This window comes from Dicentrarchus labrax, unplaced genomic scaffold (assembly GCF_905237075.1).
Source record: "Dicentrarchus labrax unplaced genomic scaffold, dlabrax2021, whole genome shotgun sequence".
Classification (NCBI taxonomy): domain Eukaryota; kingdom Metazoa; phylum Chordata; class Actinopteri; family Moronidae; genus Dicentrarchus; species Dicentrarchus labrax.
This window is the reverse complement of record NW_026136713.1, coordinates 14,452,402-14,469,924: the sequence shown is the minus strand read 5'-3', so window position 1 is coordinate 14,469,924 and position 17,523 is coordinate 14,452,402. Positions and strand designations below refer to the sequence as shown.

General features: G+C 42.2%; 1 protein-coding gene across 2 annotated transcripts; it reads right to left on the bottom strand.

Moving 5' to 3' along the window:
• Positions 1–6: 6 nt before the first annotated feature.
• On the bottom strand, positions 7–16,837 carry LOC127374153 (synaptopodin 2-like protein). Of its 2 annotated transcripts, none has more exons than XM_051419177.1 (4): positions 16,754–16,837; positions 11,692–12,949; positions 5,156–7,236; positions 7–3,190 (listed from the first exon to the last, which is right to left on the bottom strand). In XM_051419177.1, the coding sequence occupies exons 2-4, from the start codon at positions 11,858–11,860 to the stop codon at positions 1,988–1,990; spliced, it is 3,453 nt and encodes a 1,150-aa protein (XP_051275137.1). In that variant the 5' UTR covers positions 11,861–12,949; positions 16,754–16,837; the 3' UTR covers positions 7–1,987. The 2 variants fall into 2 exon arrangements, with proteins under 2 accessions (XP_051275137.1, XP_051275136.1); XM_051419176.1 differs by having other exon boundaries at positions 16,629–16,777.
• Between the last annotated feature and the right edge of the window lie 686 nt (positions 16,838–17,523).

Below are 17,523 nucleotides of genomic sequence, written 5' to 3'. Positions count from 1 at the left end.
CAAACATTCTTTAAATTGGTGTGTGTTTTTATTTCTGCATTCATTTTCAGACATGATACAGTTATGAAATGAGAGAAATTTCAGCTGTATTGGAAAATTACGGGCATGCAATCACAGAAACACCCAAACTCAAACTTGCACTGATTATTTTCTGTGTTTGAGGGTGTCAGCAATGTTTGGTTTGTCCAGAAGTGACCTAGGTTGAAACCAATCCATGACAGTGATAGGTTTAATCCTGCTGAAGGAGGCAGGTTACCATGTAGCAGGTGTCCCTGTCACTCAAAAGACACACATAAGTTAATATTTAGAAATGTGCTGATGCTTTTGGCCTGGAGCCAGGGACTGAAGGAATGATCTGTTGTGTGTGCTGGTACAGGTCTGGGAAAGATGGGAATGGTGTAAACGTGCTTTCAATAATCCCACACTTGAAACAAGATGCCAGTTGTGGTTTGAACGCCGCAGTCGGGTTTACAGTTAATTCCCACCATTGAGTGAAGGTGTTGAATAGTGTAGGAATGTTATTAACTTTACAGCAGGAAAGGTATTCGCTGGTTTTATTGTGAGTTACACCTGTTTAAGCAAATCAAGTTTTAAACAATGCCAACTTAGCTACTGAAATTGAATGAACAGAAGTGCAAATCAAGTATAAAAAGAAACTTTAGAAGTTAAAGAGAATGTACATTAGAGTTATGTATTTAAAATACAATCCATTCCTCTGATCCTTTTCTCACAAACACTTTTACAACATACAACATTCGTCTAACCTCTTTTCCCCATGACAGTTTAACAACATTTTGTTGTACCTTCTCTACTTGTGTGACACATGCATTTGCTTCTAAACCTCATCCAAACAGCCACTTTACAATAAGTACAGGCACTTTTCTATTTAAAGACATTATTGATATAAAAAAGACTTACTTAGAGTTTGTGCTCTTCTTTCAGGAAAAGCAACAAAACTTAGACATACATATCCATCTCCAATATGAATAATACAATCAATATGCCATTAAATTGTTAATAGCTAATATGTGTTCATTAAATTGTTCTTCATCTATCATTAAATGTTTTGAAACATTTTAATTTTTTTTTTCCTGAAACATGGAAACAGTGTTTGATTGAACAGGTGCATCAATGCCCCATTGAACCTCCACGTAACTCTTCATACTCAACGCTCACTTTGTCATTCTCTGTCAATCTGTCTGTAAAGCTTACATTCATTTTAGCAAATGCAGTACATAAAGCAACATATATACACTGTGATTATTGCACTGCGATAATTATGCATATGATTTATTTCGCATTGATTAAAATGCATAATAAACTGTTGTGAATAATTGACCATGTATGATAATGTGTATAGCACGTGTCCCACCTACCACTGTGTTTTTTTATGGAAACTCATTTTATCCAGTACGTTCTAAATCAGCATTCAATGAATAGTTAAATTTGATGCTTCACTAATAGAGTACGCTGAGAACTCCTTAACCAAAGTACTGTACAGTCCAACGAGCGATATATTTACACATTACTCATTCAATGTGTCCCTTCTATGCCTTAAAATGTTTAAGTCTCTTCCCATTTTGACTCACGTCAGCCCAGTAAACATAAACTACTACTCAACTATAAAAGTGGCTGTGAAGGTGAAAAAAATTATAAGTAACATTCATTGAAGTGAATTCAAATATCTTTGGTTATTTTGAGTCTTTGCACTTTTTGGTATGTAAGAAGCATACAAGCCACAGCAACTGCGTTATATTAAAAGCTTGTTCTTGTCAGTCATACATATTCTGAATGTAAGTCATATAAAATACTAATACTACCTTGATACAACATGTATTATTGTCCAGGATCCTATTCAAAGTTACAGAAAGGTAACTTATCTAATATTATTCTGAAATATCATCAGAAACTCTTTTACTGGTTGACCCAATGCCACAAAAGTCCATGAAAACTGAAATAATCTCTTAATCGCCACCCAGTAACACCCTCACAGGTCAGTGGAGACGGTGCTTCTCTTCACCCTTAGGCTACCGCCCCACCCACGGGGGCAGGTGTTGTAGGAGTGTAGACCAGGAGATCGGAGGCCTGAGTCTTCAGACTCAACAGAAGCATCAGAGTCGGTGAGGGAGCGAGTGTTGTACAGCCTCACAGGGGAACAGATCCTCTGTGTTGGGGTGGCAGGAGGGCTGGTGAAGACAGGGGACTGAGCTCCCAATGCCCGTGACTGGAAAGGACTCATGGGTGGTTTGTGACAGTCATAGCCATGGTGGGAATTGCCCAGAGGTGAGATGGGGAGGCTGTGCCCACTCAGTGCTCCAGGTGAGGGGCTGTTTTTACGTTTGGCTGCATTGATGATGTTCTTGGCCAGTAGGCGATGGTTGGCTTTAGAGTCTAGGTTATTAACAATGGGGGACATGCAGCGACTGTCTTTGGGTGGGGAAACCGGAGAGGTTGCAGAGGATGTGTGCAGAGATTTAGTGGGTTGGAATGATAAACTGGTCTGAGAGAGTGCAGGAGACTGGGAACGTGAGCCCCAAGGAGGAGAGACTGGAGATGTGGCTGTATATGTTTGGGTTGGTCTGGGTGTGGAAATGACACTGGAAGTATTCTGGCTTACCTTTGGGGACTGGCATCTTGATCCCCAAGGAGGAGAGCGTGGGGATGTGGCTGTGGAGGTTTGGGAGGGTCTGGATGTGTACATGGAGGTGACAGTGGAAGACTGAGTATGCTGGCTTACCAATGGGGACTGGCATCTTGAACCCCAAGGAGGAGAAAAAGGAGAAGTAGTCGTAGATGTTTGGGAAGGTCTGAAACCAGGAATAGAAGAGCTGCAGGAGGACTGGGTATTCTGGCTCACCACTGGGGACTGACATCTTGAACCCCAAGGAGAGTGTGAAGAGTTGGCTGTAGATGTTTGGGAGGGTCTGGATGTTGTAGTGGAGGTAACAGCAGATAATTGGATATTCTGACAGGCCATAGGGGACTGGCATCTTGTACCCCTGGGAGAAGATACGGGGGAAGTAACTGAGCGGCTAGAGATGGTGGTGGAGGGCCGATTGGTTTGGAGGCTTGGAGTCCAGGTTCCAGTGCTGGGGCCCTCTGGACTGCTGAAACGTCTGGTGAGGCTGGGTGTCCTGGTTGGTGTGGGAGTCTCACTGGGGGTTTCAACTGGGGAACAGTCCTTAGGTGTCTGTTGGACCATGACAAATAAAATACTTTTTATTGGACATATATACACAAAAATATAACACAAACACATGCACGATAGGAAATTGTAGTATAATGCTTGTGCAACTTTTGAATTATTACATTTACTATTATATAAATAGTTTGAGTTGACAATGACATTTTTTCTTTCTGCATAAGACCAGTATTTTACTGTACAACTGAACAGATCCTAATCTCGTTAAATAAGACACGTTTTACTTATACTAAGTGAATCTGTTTTGATAAAATAATATTTATGTGTTCAGTCTGAGCTGAAGTAGCATTCAGGTAATCTCTATTCCCTTCTTCTGCCTGTGTTTCCTCACTACCAGTGCACATAGGCCTGGTCTTTAGTGTCTCTCTCAGGTTACTGTCATCTGGCCTTCCTGAGTTGGTTAACCTTTACAGGGATATGAAGTTACTCAACTAAAGCAAGGGTAGCATTCCATCTTATGAACATAGTAATTAAGAGCTAACTATCTCCACTCGTGATAATAATATAAAGGCCGTCTTCAGTGTTATATACAGAACAGCTAGAGCTTACAGACAAGTTATGTTTGAAGAAGATGAATGTTACCGGTCACATTTCCAAAGTTAAGAAAGAAAGAAACAAGGCCCAGGGTCAAGGGTCATTCCATTTGTCTAAATATCTGAGCCACACAAGACCAACAAGACCATGGGTCAGGTCTTAACACAAAGACACATAACTCAAATTCTTAAGAGTGAAACATTTTGCAATGGCAAGCTGATAATAATAATTACTTTCAGACTTTAAATGTCACATACTGTGTTCCAAAATAGTCTCTGATGGTAAATTATCTGTTTTCTTAATGGAGGCATGGCATTTATTAGTGTGTTCAAGTGTCTGCAGTGATAGCAAGAAGGGCAGAAAAGTGAAATAACAAACACTTAACAGTAAAATGAACGGCTGAAAGAAGCCTGTGAAGTCAGGAAATAAGAAAAAGGAGGAAGAGGTCACAGCAGAGTGTTAGCATAAAGCTTTAATCAGAAAAGGCTTTTGAACACAAAAAATCAGTCATAACAGACAGAATAACAGCAGAAGAGAGCAGTCAATAAAGGTTTATGAAATGACACATACATAAACCTGTAGTCTAAAACAACAGTGATTGATGATGTTTTGTGACAAAAATACTTCTGGAATTACTGTTTTAAGTCACGGAAACAATATATATGTAGGTCCATGATGCAAATTAGCATGCAGCCAGCAGATTTGAAACATCAAAGAATCCAAGAACCATATATTTAGGTAGAAAATGCTGGAAAGCAGAGTAATTTACCCTGAAGACATAAAGACATAAAAGGAGTTCTCTCGCTCTCGTCAGTGAGCAGCATTAAATTGCAAATCATAGATCATACAACAGATGCCAGACCATCTGTTAAAGTGCTTTGTAAAGCAGCATCACCCTGGTGCCCACAGAATTGGGAGACAAAGTGGAAAAAGTGTGAGATTGTTTCTCATCATATTTTAAAACGCACTAAAAATTTAAGGTTTTTAGTGCTGATGTGCTTAGCGGCTTTGGGTATGGAACTGATTACATCAAGGCACTCTTTTGTTTTAATCACTGCTGCTGGGACTTTGTTACTGTGACAAAAATACTATTATATATTCAAGGATCAATTATAATGTATTCACTTCTAATTTTAAGATACAGACGAGGTCTGGCCATAGCAGCAATTATTATTGCTTTTCTTGTAAATCAATTGTTATATGATTAAAACATATCTTCACACGTAAAAAGATTCTACTCTGTTACCTACAATGCAAGAGATAGTATTAGTAGTATTAGAACAAGGCACAAGTTGAACAAAAAAGTGCAGTAAAGTTTACAGTTTAGCCCTTCTAAAATCAGTTTTCCAACCATGTGTGGAATCTCTACAAAAGATGTAAACATATTTTCTAAAAATGGTACAGAGAGGGTCTCCACACCTGTGGTGCAATCCCTGCCTTCTTGGCAGAAAACGTGGGCCTCGGCACCTGCACCCCTGACCGAGGAGAGGACACCCGCTCTGGAGAAAAGGCAGACATAGGAGAACTGATCCTCAGCTGCCCAGAAGCTGAATTTGATGGATATTCTGCTCCTCCTCTTGTGGGGCTGAGAGGCAGCTGTGGAGACATACACTGGGTACTGAAGTGAGAAGGAGGGTTATTAGGTAAGGAAGTCTGTCTAGAGAAAGACTGGGTAGACATCAGGTTCCTAGACTGCGGTGCTCCTCTGGGTAAGGTACTTATGGGATCCTTGGCTGGGTTAAAGATGAAGAGAGAAGAGTTAAGCTGGTAGGGCCGGTGCCTTGACAGGTCCATCTCTATCTTGGAGCAACCGTTTTCTAAAGGAGGTGGCTCTGGAATTGGCTCTGGTGCAGGAGCTTTTTGTCTTGGTTTTTGCTTGACTGCTTGTTGGGCCTTTATGTTTTGTGAAAGCTGAGCACTCATGTCAGAGTTTTTAGCAATGGCCTTGACCCTGCCAGGCATGTTTGATGGGTACACCCAAGATGGAGGCAGGGACATCGTGGGAGAAGGAGATCTAATTTGTCCTGCATTTTGTTTCTCAACGACGTATTTCTCCATCCTGGACTGACGCTTGGCAAACAGCTCAGCCCCCTTTCCTGATACATTGGAGAGTGTTTGCTCTGGCTTGTGTTCTGCCCTTGGTCGGGTCCTGGAGCTCTTCAGGCAAGAAGCCCACTCTGGAGCTCTTGCCTCCTCAGCTGTGTCCTCTTCCTTGGCAAGGAAGTTGGAGGCCTCTGCACCCAGCGCCAGTAACTCTTCCTCGGATGTTGGCTCAGGCACAGATCTATGTCCGTGTTTCTTCCTTTCATCCGCCCCCTGCACCAGAGAGAGCAACTCAGGGTTTGGAGCTACCACTGGCTTCTCTTTGAAGGTGAACATTGCCTTCCTGTTTGCCCTTCTAGCAGCGCCCTCCTCGAGTATTCCTGTTTTGATTGGTTGTATCGATTTCCTCTCTCCAGCAGGCTGAGGAACAAAGGTAGAGGGCTTAGGGGCTGTTGGAGGGCCATAATGGGGCATAGGTGGGTATTGAGATACAGAAGAAACAGGGAACTGGGAAGGTGGAGGAGAGGAAGGGGACATGACAGGAGACATCGGAGGTGGACTGGAGTAGTAGGTTTGTGGGCGTTGATTTGTAAAGGCCGGTAGAGAAGGTGTGGGATAAGACGGAGGTGGTGGAGGTGAGAACGCTGCAGGTTGGGGAGCAGTGAAAGCAGGGAGAGGAGGAGTGGCGTAAGAGGGAGCAGGGGGTATTTCCGTGACAGGGCAGACTGCCTCTGGAGACTGCACTGTCAGCGGTGAGAAAAAGGGCCTGGCAGTTCGATTGATGATAGTGCTTGTCTGCTTGGATGTAGACACAGAAGCCCTCTCGGGTCCAGAGGTACTGTGGCAGCTATTGTGGTGCTTTCCTGGGGGAACTGGTCCAGTGAGGCCCCCATTCATCTCTGCTTCTTCTTCAGCATGTCCAATAAGAACTGGATCAGTATTATTACTTCCAGGGGGAATCTCATCCTTTATTTTGTCCTCAAGCTCCTCGTGGATTTTATCTCTAGCCTCTTCCTCTTCCTCCTGCTCTTCCTTGACAGGGAGGAAATGTCTTTCTTGGATAACACGGTCCTCCATGTCCTCTTCCTTGTGGAAATCCTTACCTGGGTCCTCCGTGGTATCACCTACTGAATGTACCCTCCTAGGTGGTGACAAGAGTGGCTTGGTAGTGCTATTTTTAAAGTTCAGGTCTCTATCCTTCTCCTCACTGCTCCTCTCTGCCCATGTTAGTTTGTTAGACGAGGGGTCGGTTTTCACATTCTCAGCTCTGTCCTCCTCTGACCCTTCTCCACAGCTTTTAAGCGTGAAGGCGTTGACCCTCTGCTTGCGCCGGTTGAAGAGCTGCACGCCTCTGGAGCTGGAGTTCGAAGGGATGGTGAGCTGAGCAGCAATGATCTGACTCCTGACACGGGCCTCCTTTAGCTCCTTCTCTGATAAACTGGCACTCCGGGTCAGATCTGGAGTGAAAGAGACAGGGAGAGAAATAGGACAGCCTGATCAATGAGAGAAACAAGGGATTTGGTCTTTTATAACAGAGATGTTTGTTTGATTAATAATAAAAGAGACCCTCACTTTGGCAATGTGCTACATCTACTGTTCAAACAAAGACAACTCCCTCAACATCTAATTAAAGCTCACCACACCGCTTTTATGTACAAATAGAGAGAACCAGCAAGGACAAATTTTTAACTAGTCCAGGATTTAATATTCTCTTTAAAACCCACATAATTGTTTCTGCACCATATGGTTTTGATTGTTCTTTACAGTACTTTTTATTCCAACCAATCAAAGCAAGAAAAATTCGGCTTTGTGGACACTTGACTCAGCAGATCGGAGCTGCAGACAAAGAACTAACAGACGTAGGCGGAGAACCATTTCAAATAAACATTTTAATAGGAAAGACATTAAAGTCTGTTGACTTAAGTTAATAAAAAGGTCTAGATCAACGTCTACAGAGCCAAAATAAATTGTTGTCAATCATGTCAGACACTGGAGTTGCACTTTTGCTGATGGTCTTGAAATCATGAGATAAGACATGTCTATGTTAAAACTGACAAGTTTGTTTTCTGAGCTTAAGATCTCCATTCCAGGCAGTGGAGCTATTTCCTCTGCCATCTGCAGTAGTCCCTCCCTGAGCATTCCTCCACCACTGAGAAAACTCCCTGCTTGAGCTTCCAACATGCCTTTGGTTTCTCTCTGTAGTTAATTTGTGCAATACTGCAGCTTCAAGCCTTAATAGACCATTTTAACAATTTATGGCTTCCAAAAATGACATCTTTTGACTGCTGTCTATAAACATACTATACAATCAAGTTTTCATATAGTGACTACATCATGATTCAAAATTCATGAAAGGAAAATCAAAGCTGCATCTTTATTTTTTTTAAGAGAGTAAAAACCTTTAGTCATAGATTCTCTGATGGGTGTTTTAAATGAGAAAAACTGGTTGTGGTGACACATCTGGTAGATAATTCATCTAATTCATGTAACTCAGACTGGTGGAAGATATTCAACGTCCCTCCAGGAGGTTTCTCAGACAGCTGGCACCACCGTGACTCTTTCTTCATTTAATAAGGTGATGGATCCAGGCAGCTACATTATTTGATGTAATCATGTGCCAATCACAATAATTATGCGTAAATCAATCACTTCTAAAGCTTTCCTATAGAGCTCATTCTGCATGCAGTTTTTCCTGGCACAGATTATAAAGCTAACATGATCATTCCCTCAGTAAAAAGGAATAATATGCATCTGTCATTGATTTTACAGACTTAAAGTCTACCCTCACAGTAATTGAATTAACTCTTTGTAGGGTACCCTTGAGTTCCTTTTACATAAACTCATCTCAAGTTCAACTGCATATGTTTATTTTATCATGTTCATATCATTATTTTGATATATAAAGAGGGACTACAGGCCCCATTTGAATTATAAACATATGCAAAACTATACCCTTTAATGATGATGCTGGTTATGCCTGCAAGGAAATACATCAATGTCACCATCCACTCTGGTGCATTAATCAACCTGACACTGGCAGAGGAAAGACAGAACATGGCACTATAAGAGGTTGATATAACAGCCACCTTACATATTTGTGACATTTATAACAATGACGAAAGTATTATCAGACAACCCTTTAAACAAGCGGTCCTTTCACAACTATTGACATGAGCATAAATCACCTTCCTTTATACACTGCGGCAGGGAAATCAACCAACCTCATACACAGCTACTTGCTATATATTCAGTGCCTTTTTTATCAAGGTTGTCAATGTGGGTGGGAATACCACCACAGGTCCCAATTACATTTTTATTAGATATTTTATTTTTATGATACGAGCTACCTAAATATACCAGAGCAGTGGAGTTTGAAATGAAGTGTCCTCACTGTAAACATCAAACCTCAAGTTGGAGCTAGACTGAATATCAAGTAACACACAGGTGCAAATCCCATCAGTGATTAATATCATGGCCAAAACAGTGATCATATTTGTGCAAACAGCATCAGAGAATTGGCAAAACTTTGGTTATTATCTGAATACATGACCAATCACTTACATGGCATTCCCAGTAATATGTAAACTAGGTGTTAATAACCAGAAATAGCCTAAACCTGAGATAAATTAGTTGTTTTGGTTTTTTTTTAAGTTACAGCGCATATTACACTTCCCATAAGAAACTGATTATACAGCAATGCTTAAAAGTTCAATGGACTACTACAACTTTTTTCATTTATGAGGGGAAAAAAACTGTACCGAAAGTTTATGGCCAGTATCCGATGTCTTCAGTTACAAAAAACATCACACAGCTACTAACAAGTCGTATTTCCTTCCCAAAAGAGCCAAGCGCAAGTTCTTCCTCACTTCTAATTCAAGGCTATATCTTAATGATTCACGAGTTAACAGAAAATGTATCTCGCCGCCGGTCCACTTTACTGCCTACAATCCCTTACCTTTTTCATGTCAAACTCAGAGCTCCGCTGTGTTGTAGTACTTCCACAAGAGTTTTCAATTTAACTGCGTCTGATGGCTTCACACCCCCCTTTCTGTAGCGAGACACAGGATCGGATTTCTTTTTTCTCCGCAGCCCAGCGCTCAGGCAGACAGACAGACAGACAGACAGGGAGAGGGGGGGGTTGCTGGAGGCTGTGCTGTCTGTCATTCAGCCTCCGGGTCTGTTTCACTTTTTCAAAAATCTGCTGCACCAACACCACCTCCACGGGGTTTCCACTAATTATAAAATCGCAGACATGCCTCTGAGAAACGAGCTCTGGGCTTCTGTTGCGAAAGTATTGATGTTGTAGCAGTTGCACACAGACTAGACTTTGTTTTGACAGTTCTGGAGAGGTGTCCAATCAATGGCAAGTATTGAGCAGCTTATCTCTGTCTAATGTCCTGTGATGGCAGGGAAGTGCCTGACCCTTGTTGCAGCCCTTGAAGTGGAAAGGGAGACAAGAGATAGTCCAGATGTGTGTATGGATTAGACCACTGAGACTCCAGAGATCCAGCACCTGACCTCTGCGTGTCTGTCTGGATTTCACCTTGTAAGTGTGTGTGTTTATTGTGCACACACTCCCTCTAACCAAGTGTCTGCCCTCTCTGAACCCTCTGGGCCTTAAACTCCAACCTGCAAGGGCAGGATAGGAATTTCCTGTCCTCCAGCAGAGACAAAAATTCAGCCCCAGGCAATGATGCAAGAGCCTCCACATCATTGTCCACCCCCCCACCCCCTTTTCCTACCTTCCTAACTTTCTCTAACTCATCCCCCTGCTCTCTGTCCCATCCCCTCATCCCTGCGTGGGTGAGAGCAGACGGCAAACTCCCCCACAGCAGGAGGATTTAAGTCAGGGGGCCAACCCTGCATTTGTGTATCAAAGGTCAGATTACCCTGTCGGATGTTATCTTTCTCCGGGCGATGGCTGTGGGGTGAGCGGGATGACAGCACCGGCCCCCGTGGGTGATGTGTGAAGCGGTATGGAAAGACAAGGATTAACCGAGGTCCTGGGATCTTACCGGACTGAATGTGACCTAAACTCTCAATGGATCCCCTGGGGGAAATAAAAGACCAGAGCAGAGGTGGAAACCAAGCCCTGTTGCTCATATTGTTACTTTTGTGTGTTGTGAAAGGTCTCTGCAGAGGTGTAGTTGACTATTAACTGTGCTTTTGTGTTGTTTTGGGTGATCTTTGCTCCGTTTGAGGAAACCAATTAGTGAGTAATGAGTGATGGGAACAGTGTTGGAGCTACAGAGGCTATAGATCTATATCAGGGACAATTATCTGATGGCCATGACCTTTCTGTTATGCATAGCACAATGTCTTTTCACTCTCTTTGAATACTGCAGCCAGCAGGCTTGTCGCAGCCCCAAGGTGATTATCTTTCCAGTTGAGTATTGTTTCAGTGTTTTTACATATTGCCATTTAACAACATAACTTTTTGGTGTTATTACAGAGTTTGTATGTTGACAGCTGTGAAAGTAAACAGAAATGTCTGAAGAAGTTCCCAAACAGCTTTTGCCACAAGTTAGCCCATTATTGTGTGTTAGCCTTCCCTTTAGCAGTGATGCATGACTGCATTTCCACTGCTGTTGGGGCAGCTTGTAGTTTTACTGCATGGAAACAGATGTTTCATGGAGAACCTCACAGTGTCAAGTTGCACTGATGAGGTAGGGTTGTCTGTTTTCTCTATTTGTTATCTTCTCTACTCAGTTATAGGTTTTCTGATATGATGATATACTGCAGTTCAAGCCATACTGTTGCATTAAGGCAGCACTACAAACGAACCACTGGAAATGTATTTACTACATTTCTATTACATTATGAAGTCACATAATCGAGTAATAATACACATTCTTGCTGCTGCTTTGGCTCCCCAAATAAGGACATAAAACTCCAGATAAACAAACACTTACTTGTTTTCCGGCTCATCTGTTCTTTGTTGAATCCTGTCTTCTCCCATGATGCATTGCACTCTGTCTCAGGGGTGTGCATGTTTTGCGTTGTCTGTAGAGGTTTTCTCAACCCTCCTGGACTCCAGCTCACCCCTCTCCTGATAGGCATATGTCCCTTCTCCATCTCCATTGCTTCCCGCAGTAAAATGCTTCTGCTGCAGCAGAAACAAAAGCTCTCAGCAGGGGGATATGTGAGTGTTTCGTTCCGGTCAGCTCAAACGTCTCTCCTGATAAGATGAAACTGTTGGTCCACTTGGAAAATGGAAGTTTTAGTCCTCGCTGGCAGGCAGTGAATACATTTCGAAATACAAGAAAACACACAAAAAGGGACAAGGAAAGGAGGAGCTCAGCCTTTCAGCAGTAATCCTTCCAAATGTTGTCCTGTAGTCAGCCCAAATTTGACGGAAGAAGTGCGCTCTTACTTTGGTCTTCATGAAGTATTACTCTCTATCTAACAGGACCTCCCAGGAGGGTCAGCTCCAATGTGCCTTGGATGAGTTCCCATGGACAACTGCCACGAAATTGCACAAGTTTGTTGTGCTCTGTTAAAAATCTGGCAAACGGGTATGAGAAACAGTCCAGTCTTCTCTATTTGCATCTCTCTAATACTCCTTTTTTTCTTTCCCAGACGTTGCTCTTCCTCCTCTGCTATTTTGGTCACCAAAACATGCTTTTCGTCTGCATCCCAATCTCCAGCCCGCAGATTATTTTTCTTTCGGAGAAAAGGATCTGCCCTTTATCTTGGAGATCATAACTCTACAGTGACGTGAAGGGGAACTGTGTATATGGCAGCTTCCTGCTGTTAGGTGCATGTAAGGAATAACATTTTACTCTGGAAAGGTCATTGCAGAGACCGGTTTGTATTCAGAGCTCCAATGTATTCAATTAAAGTAGCTTTTTTTCTGGTTTCCTGTGTTATTTCTTATACATTGAAGCCAGATACAGCCTCTGAAAGCTGGATAATCAATTTCTTTCTTTTGTTTATTCACAAAACCACAATTTAGGGAGAAAATTGTTATTTCCTCTGTTGGTAGTTTTGATTAATACTTAGTGGAAAAAGAAAGAAAAGATTTGCTGTGTTCTGATTGTTCAGTCAGTCAGTAACTGTTTTAGTGTGGTGGACCAAGTTTAAGATGTAGATAAAGGGACTGATCAAGGGATGAAAGTTTGCTGTACTTTATCTAATCCTTCTCTGTGTCCATTTTCTGCACAGAACCACCTGTAAACAGAGAAATATGCTGGTTAAAAAAAAATGATGCAAAAACCATTTCAATTTATCTTTTCTTCAATTATTTAAATTTGACATTTGAAAAGACAAAAGCTGGAAGTTACATCTACCCACAACTTTGGCAAACCACAGCTTTGGCAAACACCTGGTACAAGAATCCTACTCGATTTTCCATCATTGCCCTTTGTGTTATGGCACGAGTTTCAACCCACTGCTTTGTACAGGATTTAAAGTATTATCCGTGATGGTTTTGAGAAAGCGGTCCAAAATACCTGACCTTTGTGCAGACAGAGTGTTTGCAGTTTTTAGAAATTGGAATGGGTTTTTGAGAAAGTGGCTTGAAGAACATTTTAATATAGTCTTCTTGGCCCATCTAATCATTTTAATGACCATTGGATTACTTCCAAAAAGCAAGTCTCCACATATGTCTTGTTTTCGAGACAATGAAAGTCCATTTCTCTGTCTTCAAAAATTAAGATCAGCCTTTGCCCTTCGAACTGTTGTCAGGCTGAGAGGGTGGAAAAGGAAATGAGGAGACGCCTTTCTAAAAGTCTGAACGTGATAAACTCAGTGTTTTCTTCAAAGACGGAAGGAAGGTCACAATTTATTAAGGCTTTAAGGTAGGAATTTATTTATATTAAACCTGCCAAAAAATTAGCTTTATCTCTGCCTCGGGGTCTGTGATGTGATACAGAATACAAAGGACGTGAATGTGGATTAAAGATTTCCATTCAGCATCAAGGAAACAAAGATTTGAATGTCCTACAGTGACATCTATCGCATCCTTCCCTCTTATCCGATAAAATATTTCATTATATCAGCAGTGTCATGTTCAAAGCTAATACGACCCACTGGCAAAGTTTGTAATAATAAACCAGTGTTTTCATGTCCTTGTCCTTGATCAGACTTGCCTCTCCTTGAAGCAGATCATGGTTGCGTTTGTTTTTGCTAGAGAGTCACCACTGTAACATTCAGGAGTGGGAGGGCTGTGCAGAGAACTACACACATAGTCATTATTTTTGAAATGTCTTTTCAGTGATTCCTTGGAGGCATAGCAACCATGCTCGCTTTCATCTTTCCTGGAGGTGTGCAAGCACCATGAACTTGTTTTCTTCCCTTCAAGACTCTGTGTGTGTTTTGCGGAGACGCTCTCCGACATGACAGCTGAGTCATGACAGTCTGTAGGAGGACTGCTCATTGGCCCCTGAACACAATCAACCCTAACAAAACACTGCCCCACCTCCCTGCTGAAAAGCAACAAGAATCCTCCACAATTTAGCTTACTGGCGTGATTGTGTCAAGTGAGATGAAGGCCGATACTGTTTAGACACTGTGACAACGGCTCTTTGATTCCCGCAGATGTGTTTGGATCAATCTGGAGCTCGTTTGGATGCTGACATTGTCTTTTTAGATTAGTCCCTCATCTTGCTGCGTGTCCTTCATTCACAGTTTTCTTTGTTGTTTTACGATTTCATGTTTACCGTAATCAATGAGAACAGCACATGTTGAGGCCACGTCCTAACACTGCTGTAATCGATTGATTAAAATATGGTTTGATTACTGTTTTTGTTTCAGTCTGCAAATATTTATTAACTGCAATTAATTAAAGAACCAGATGTAGGTTATTCAAAACTGACATGAGCAGGGATGCAGGCTTAACTCTGGCTCAAAAAACAAAACACAGACATATGGACTTCTTGAAATCTTCATCTGCCACAATCTGTTTTTTATTTTTTATTTTCATTGGTCCCAGCTTGTTAATATCCAGCTTGGGTGTTGTATCTACCCCACTCCAACTGATGCTATCTACTTACCATACCTAAGATCTGATGTCATCTCTCCTTCTTTCCTCCCCTCTAAGCCCTCCAATTACCTTGAAGTTCAAAAGTTATTTTACAGTGCCCACCTGTCCAGCTCAGCTCCCACACCCACACCGTTTTCCTCTGCCACCCATTGACCTCCATGATTAGAGCCAAGGATATCATTTACAGTCTGGCCCGGAGGCCACTTTAGTGTGTAATCACAGAGTTCCTGTACATCATCAACATATGATGGATTCATACATTGACAGCAAATCTATCCCACAGCTCTCTGCAGCATGTCTCACATAGTGATGATGCACAAAATAAATGGCTTTGGCAGGCGCACAAACTCTAATCATTCATTTGTCCCTCATGGCCGTTGTTTTGTACATTTATTAGACATCTGCATCAATAGTCAACTTGTAGAAAGCATGTCAGCCACCTAATAACTCATACACTGCATGCATGTTAACCTCAGGTATGGCATCTGTACATCATCAGTTGCTCTGGGCGCACATGTGTTGAGGTATGTGAGATGTGAGGATGTCAGGTGAGCGTGCATTCCACCTCCTGTAAGACTTAAAAGTGTATCAGTTACCATGCACATAAGGAGGCATCTGGTCACGACATTGACTGGCAATCCTTTATGACTGAATACCTCAGGGGCAGAGCTGCTATGTGGTTGCTATCTGTTGTCTTTTGCCCGGGTCTTTTACAGTTTTGTAAGCAAAAATCATTCAGCTGTAAATGCTCAAGGCTTTAGCAGGGCCCTTCGCTCTCTCGCTCAGACAAAGAACCATTCACAGGCCCTTGCAGATACGAAATAATTTTGGGTAGTGCTCCAAAATTGGCATTCCGGGTTCATAATTCCTCAGGAGGCTGTGATAGTCAACATGCCTCGGCTTGTGCTGGCTGATGACTGACACTGCAAGGCACAGACTCCCAATAAATGTAACACATGTCTCCTTCTTTCTAATTCTCTTTTCACTTGTGGGAATCATGCATCGAATCATGCAGAGAGGGAAACCTTGTAATGAGGAGTCTGCTTCATGTGCAACTCATCCTGCTCTCATAGTCACAGGTGGAGAACTTCAGGAGGCAAAATAAATACTTGAAGTAGGTGTGTGTGATCTGGTGCCAAGAGGGAGGAACCTTCTAAAACAATCAGAGTCATAATCTGAAAACTGTTAGACATCAAAGAGAAAAAGTACAAACACTTTTAAAAATGGAAACGTGTGCATATAATATCAATACTGCAGGAAATATTTGTCGAATGGTATTGATTGATATTGATATTGTTATTTTCTACACATTAAGACATTTGACAAAACAGTTTTCTACAGTTTCAAAGTGTCTTCTGTCAAAGAAAACTAAAGGGCTAGTGAACATATTTAGCTGAACAAAACCTACAGTTCCCCCCCTGTAAAGCAGTTAATGGGCCTCACCTGTTGTGTTAACAGGAAGCAATTACTTATATATGTAAGTCAACACAGCTCCAGCCAGGTCTTTAATTGGATACACCTTCTGATGTTACATGGTGCAGTTCAAGTCTATAACCTGGCTACACAGCAGGCACCACACAGTCAGGACAATAGGCTCAGATATCAGTGACCACAATGCTAATGTAGCCAGCAGAACCCCCCTTCGGCAAGTCTGCAGCCTGCGCCGAGGGAAAAACAGCGGCCACAGATGTTTGTCATCTACTCAGACAAAGACTTTCAAAGTTTCCCTCCTCTTCTGCTTCAGTTCACTGCTCTCCCACTGCTCTCTCTCTCTCTCTCTCTCTCTCTCTCTCTCTCTCTCTCTCTCTCTCTCTCTCTCTCTCTCTCTCTCTCTCTTTCTCTCTCTAAACAAAGATAGTGTCTTACCCCGTATAGATAAATATAATAGGCTGCAGGTGACAAAGTCTGCAGCAATCACAGTTTCACAGCGACAGATAAAATTCCAGTGCTCCTTCCTGTTTGGCTTGTGTTGGTTTAGTCATGCTGCTCACCTGTACTCCGGTGGGTCTGGCTGTGTGAGGCAGCGAGTGTTTGTACTGCCCCTTTTCAGCTCCTACGACTCTGCACACACACCTCCCCCTTTTACCTCTCCTCTCTCTCTCTCTCTCTCTCTCTCTCTCTCTCTCTCCTCTCTCTCTCTCTCTCTCTCTCTCTCTCAAATGAAGCAGACGAAGGATGGGGGTGGGAGGGGGGTCAGTTGGAACACAGAAGGCTCTTTGTCTGGGATCTTTTCATATGGTTTCCTTCAAGCTTGCATACTGAACACATTATGCTATAATATATTTTCATATTCAACACAGGGATGTTGAGGGACCAGTGGGCCCCACTCCCCCCCACCACCACTCTCTTTTCCTTTCTTGACCCATTTTCCCGCCATGCACACCGGGCAGAGAAATCCAAATAAAGATTGAAAACTATGTAAGAAAAATGTAGACTAAGTTCCTCTGCTAAACCCAAAGACTTTGTTGATGCAGTCCCAGACTGTTTTTGAATAATACAATTTAAACACAGAAAATTGTTTCCTCTCTAGGATTAGGACAAAAAAAGACTCTACAGAGCTTTTTACCATGTGTCTGGATTGCTCAGGACAGTAACTCATAGACATTTCATATTTCTTGTACAGTATCTAAGAAAATGATCCTCACTAATATCACTTCATATCTCCAAACACTGTTCTCCCAGATCCCACAAGTGCCATAAAATGTCAGTAACATCTGGTTCACTGTACAGTGTCTGAGGCTTAGAAATGGTTCGATTTTTT

Bases quoted from the DNA above. Each gene is read 5' to 3' on its own strand.
- LOC127374153 (XM_051419177.1), bottom strand. From the start codon at position 11,860: ATGGAGATGGAGAAGGGACATATGCCTATCAGGAGAGGGGTGAGCTGG. The intron at 7,237-11,691 runs GTAAGTGTTTGT...CTTTCACTCCAG, and splicing joins ACAGATGAGCCGGAAAACAA to ATCTGACCCGGAGTGCCAGT. The intron at 3,191-5,155 runs GTGTGGAGACCC...ATGGTCCAACAG, and splicing joins AGGCAGGGATTGCACCACAG to ACACCTAAGGACTGTTCCCC.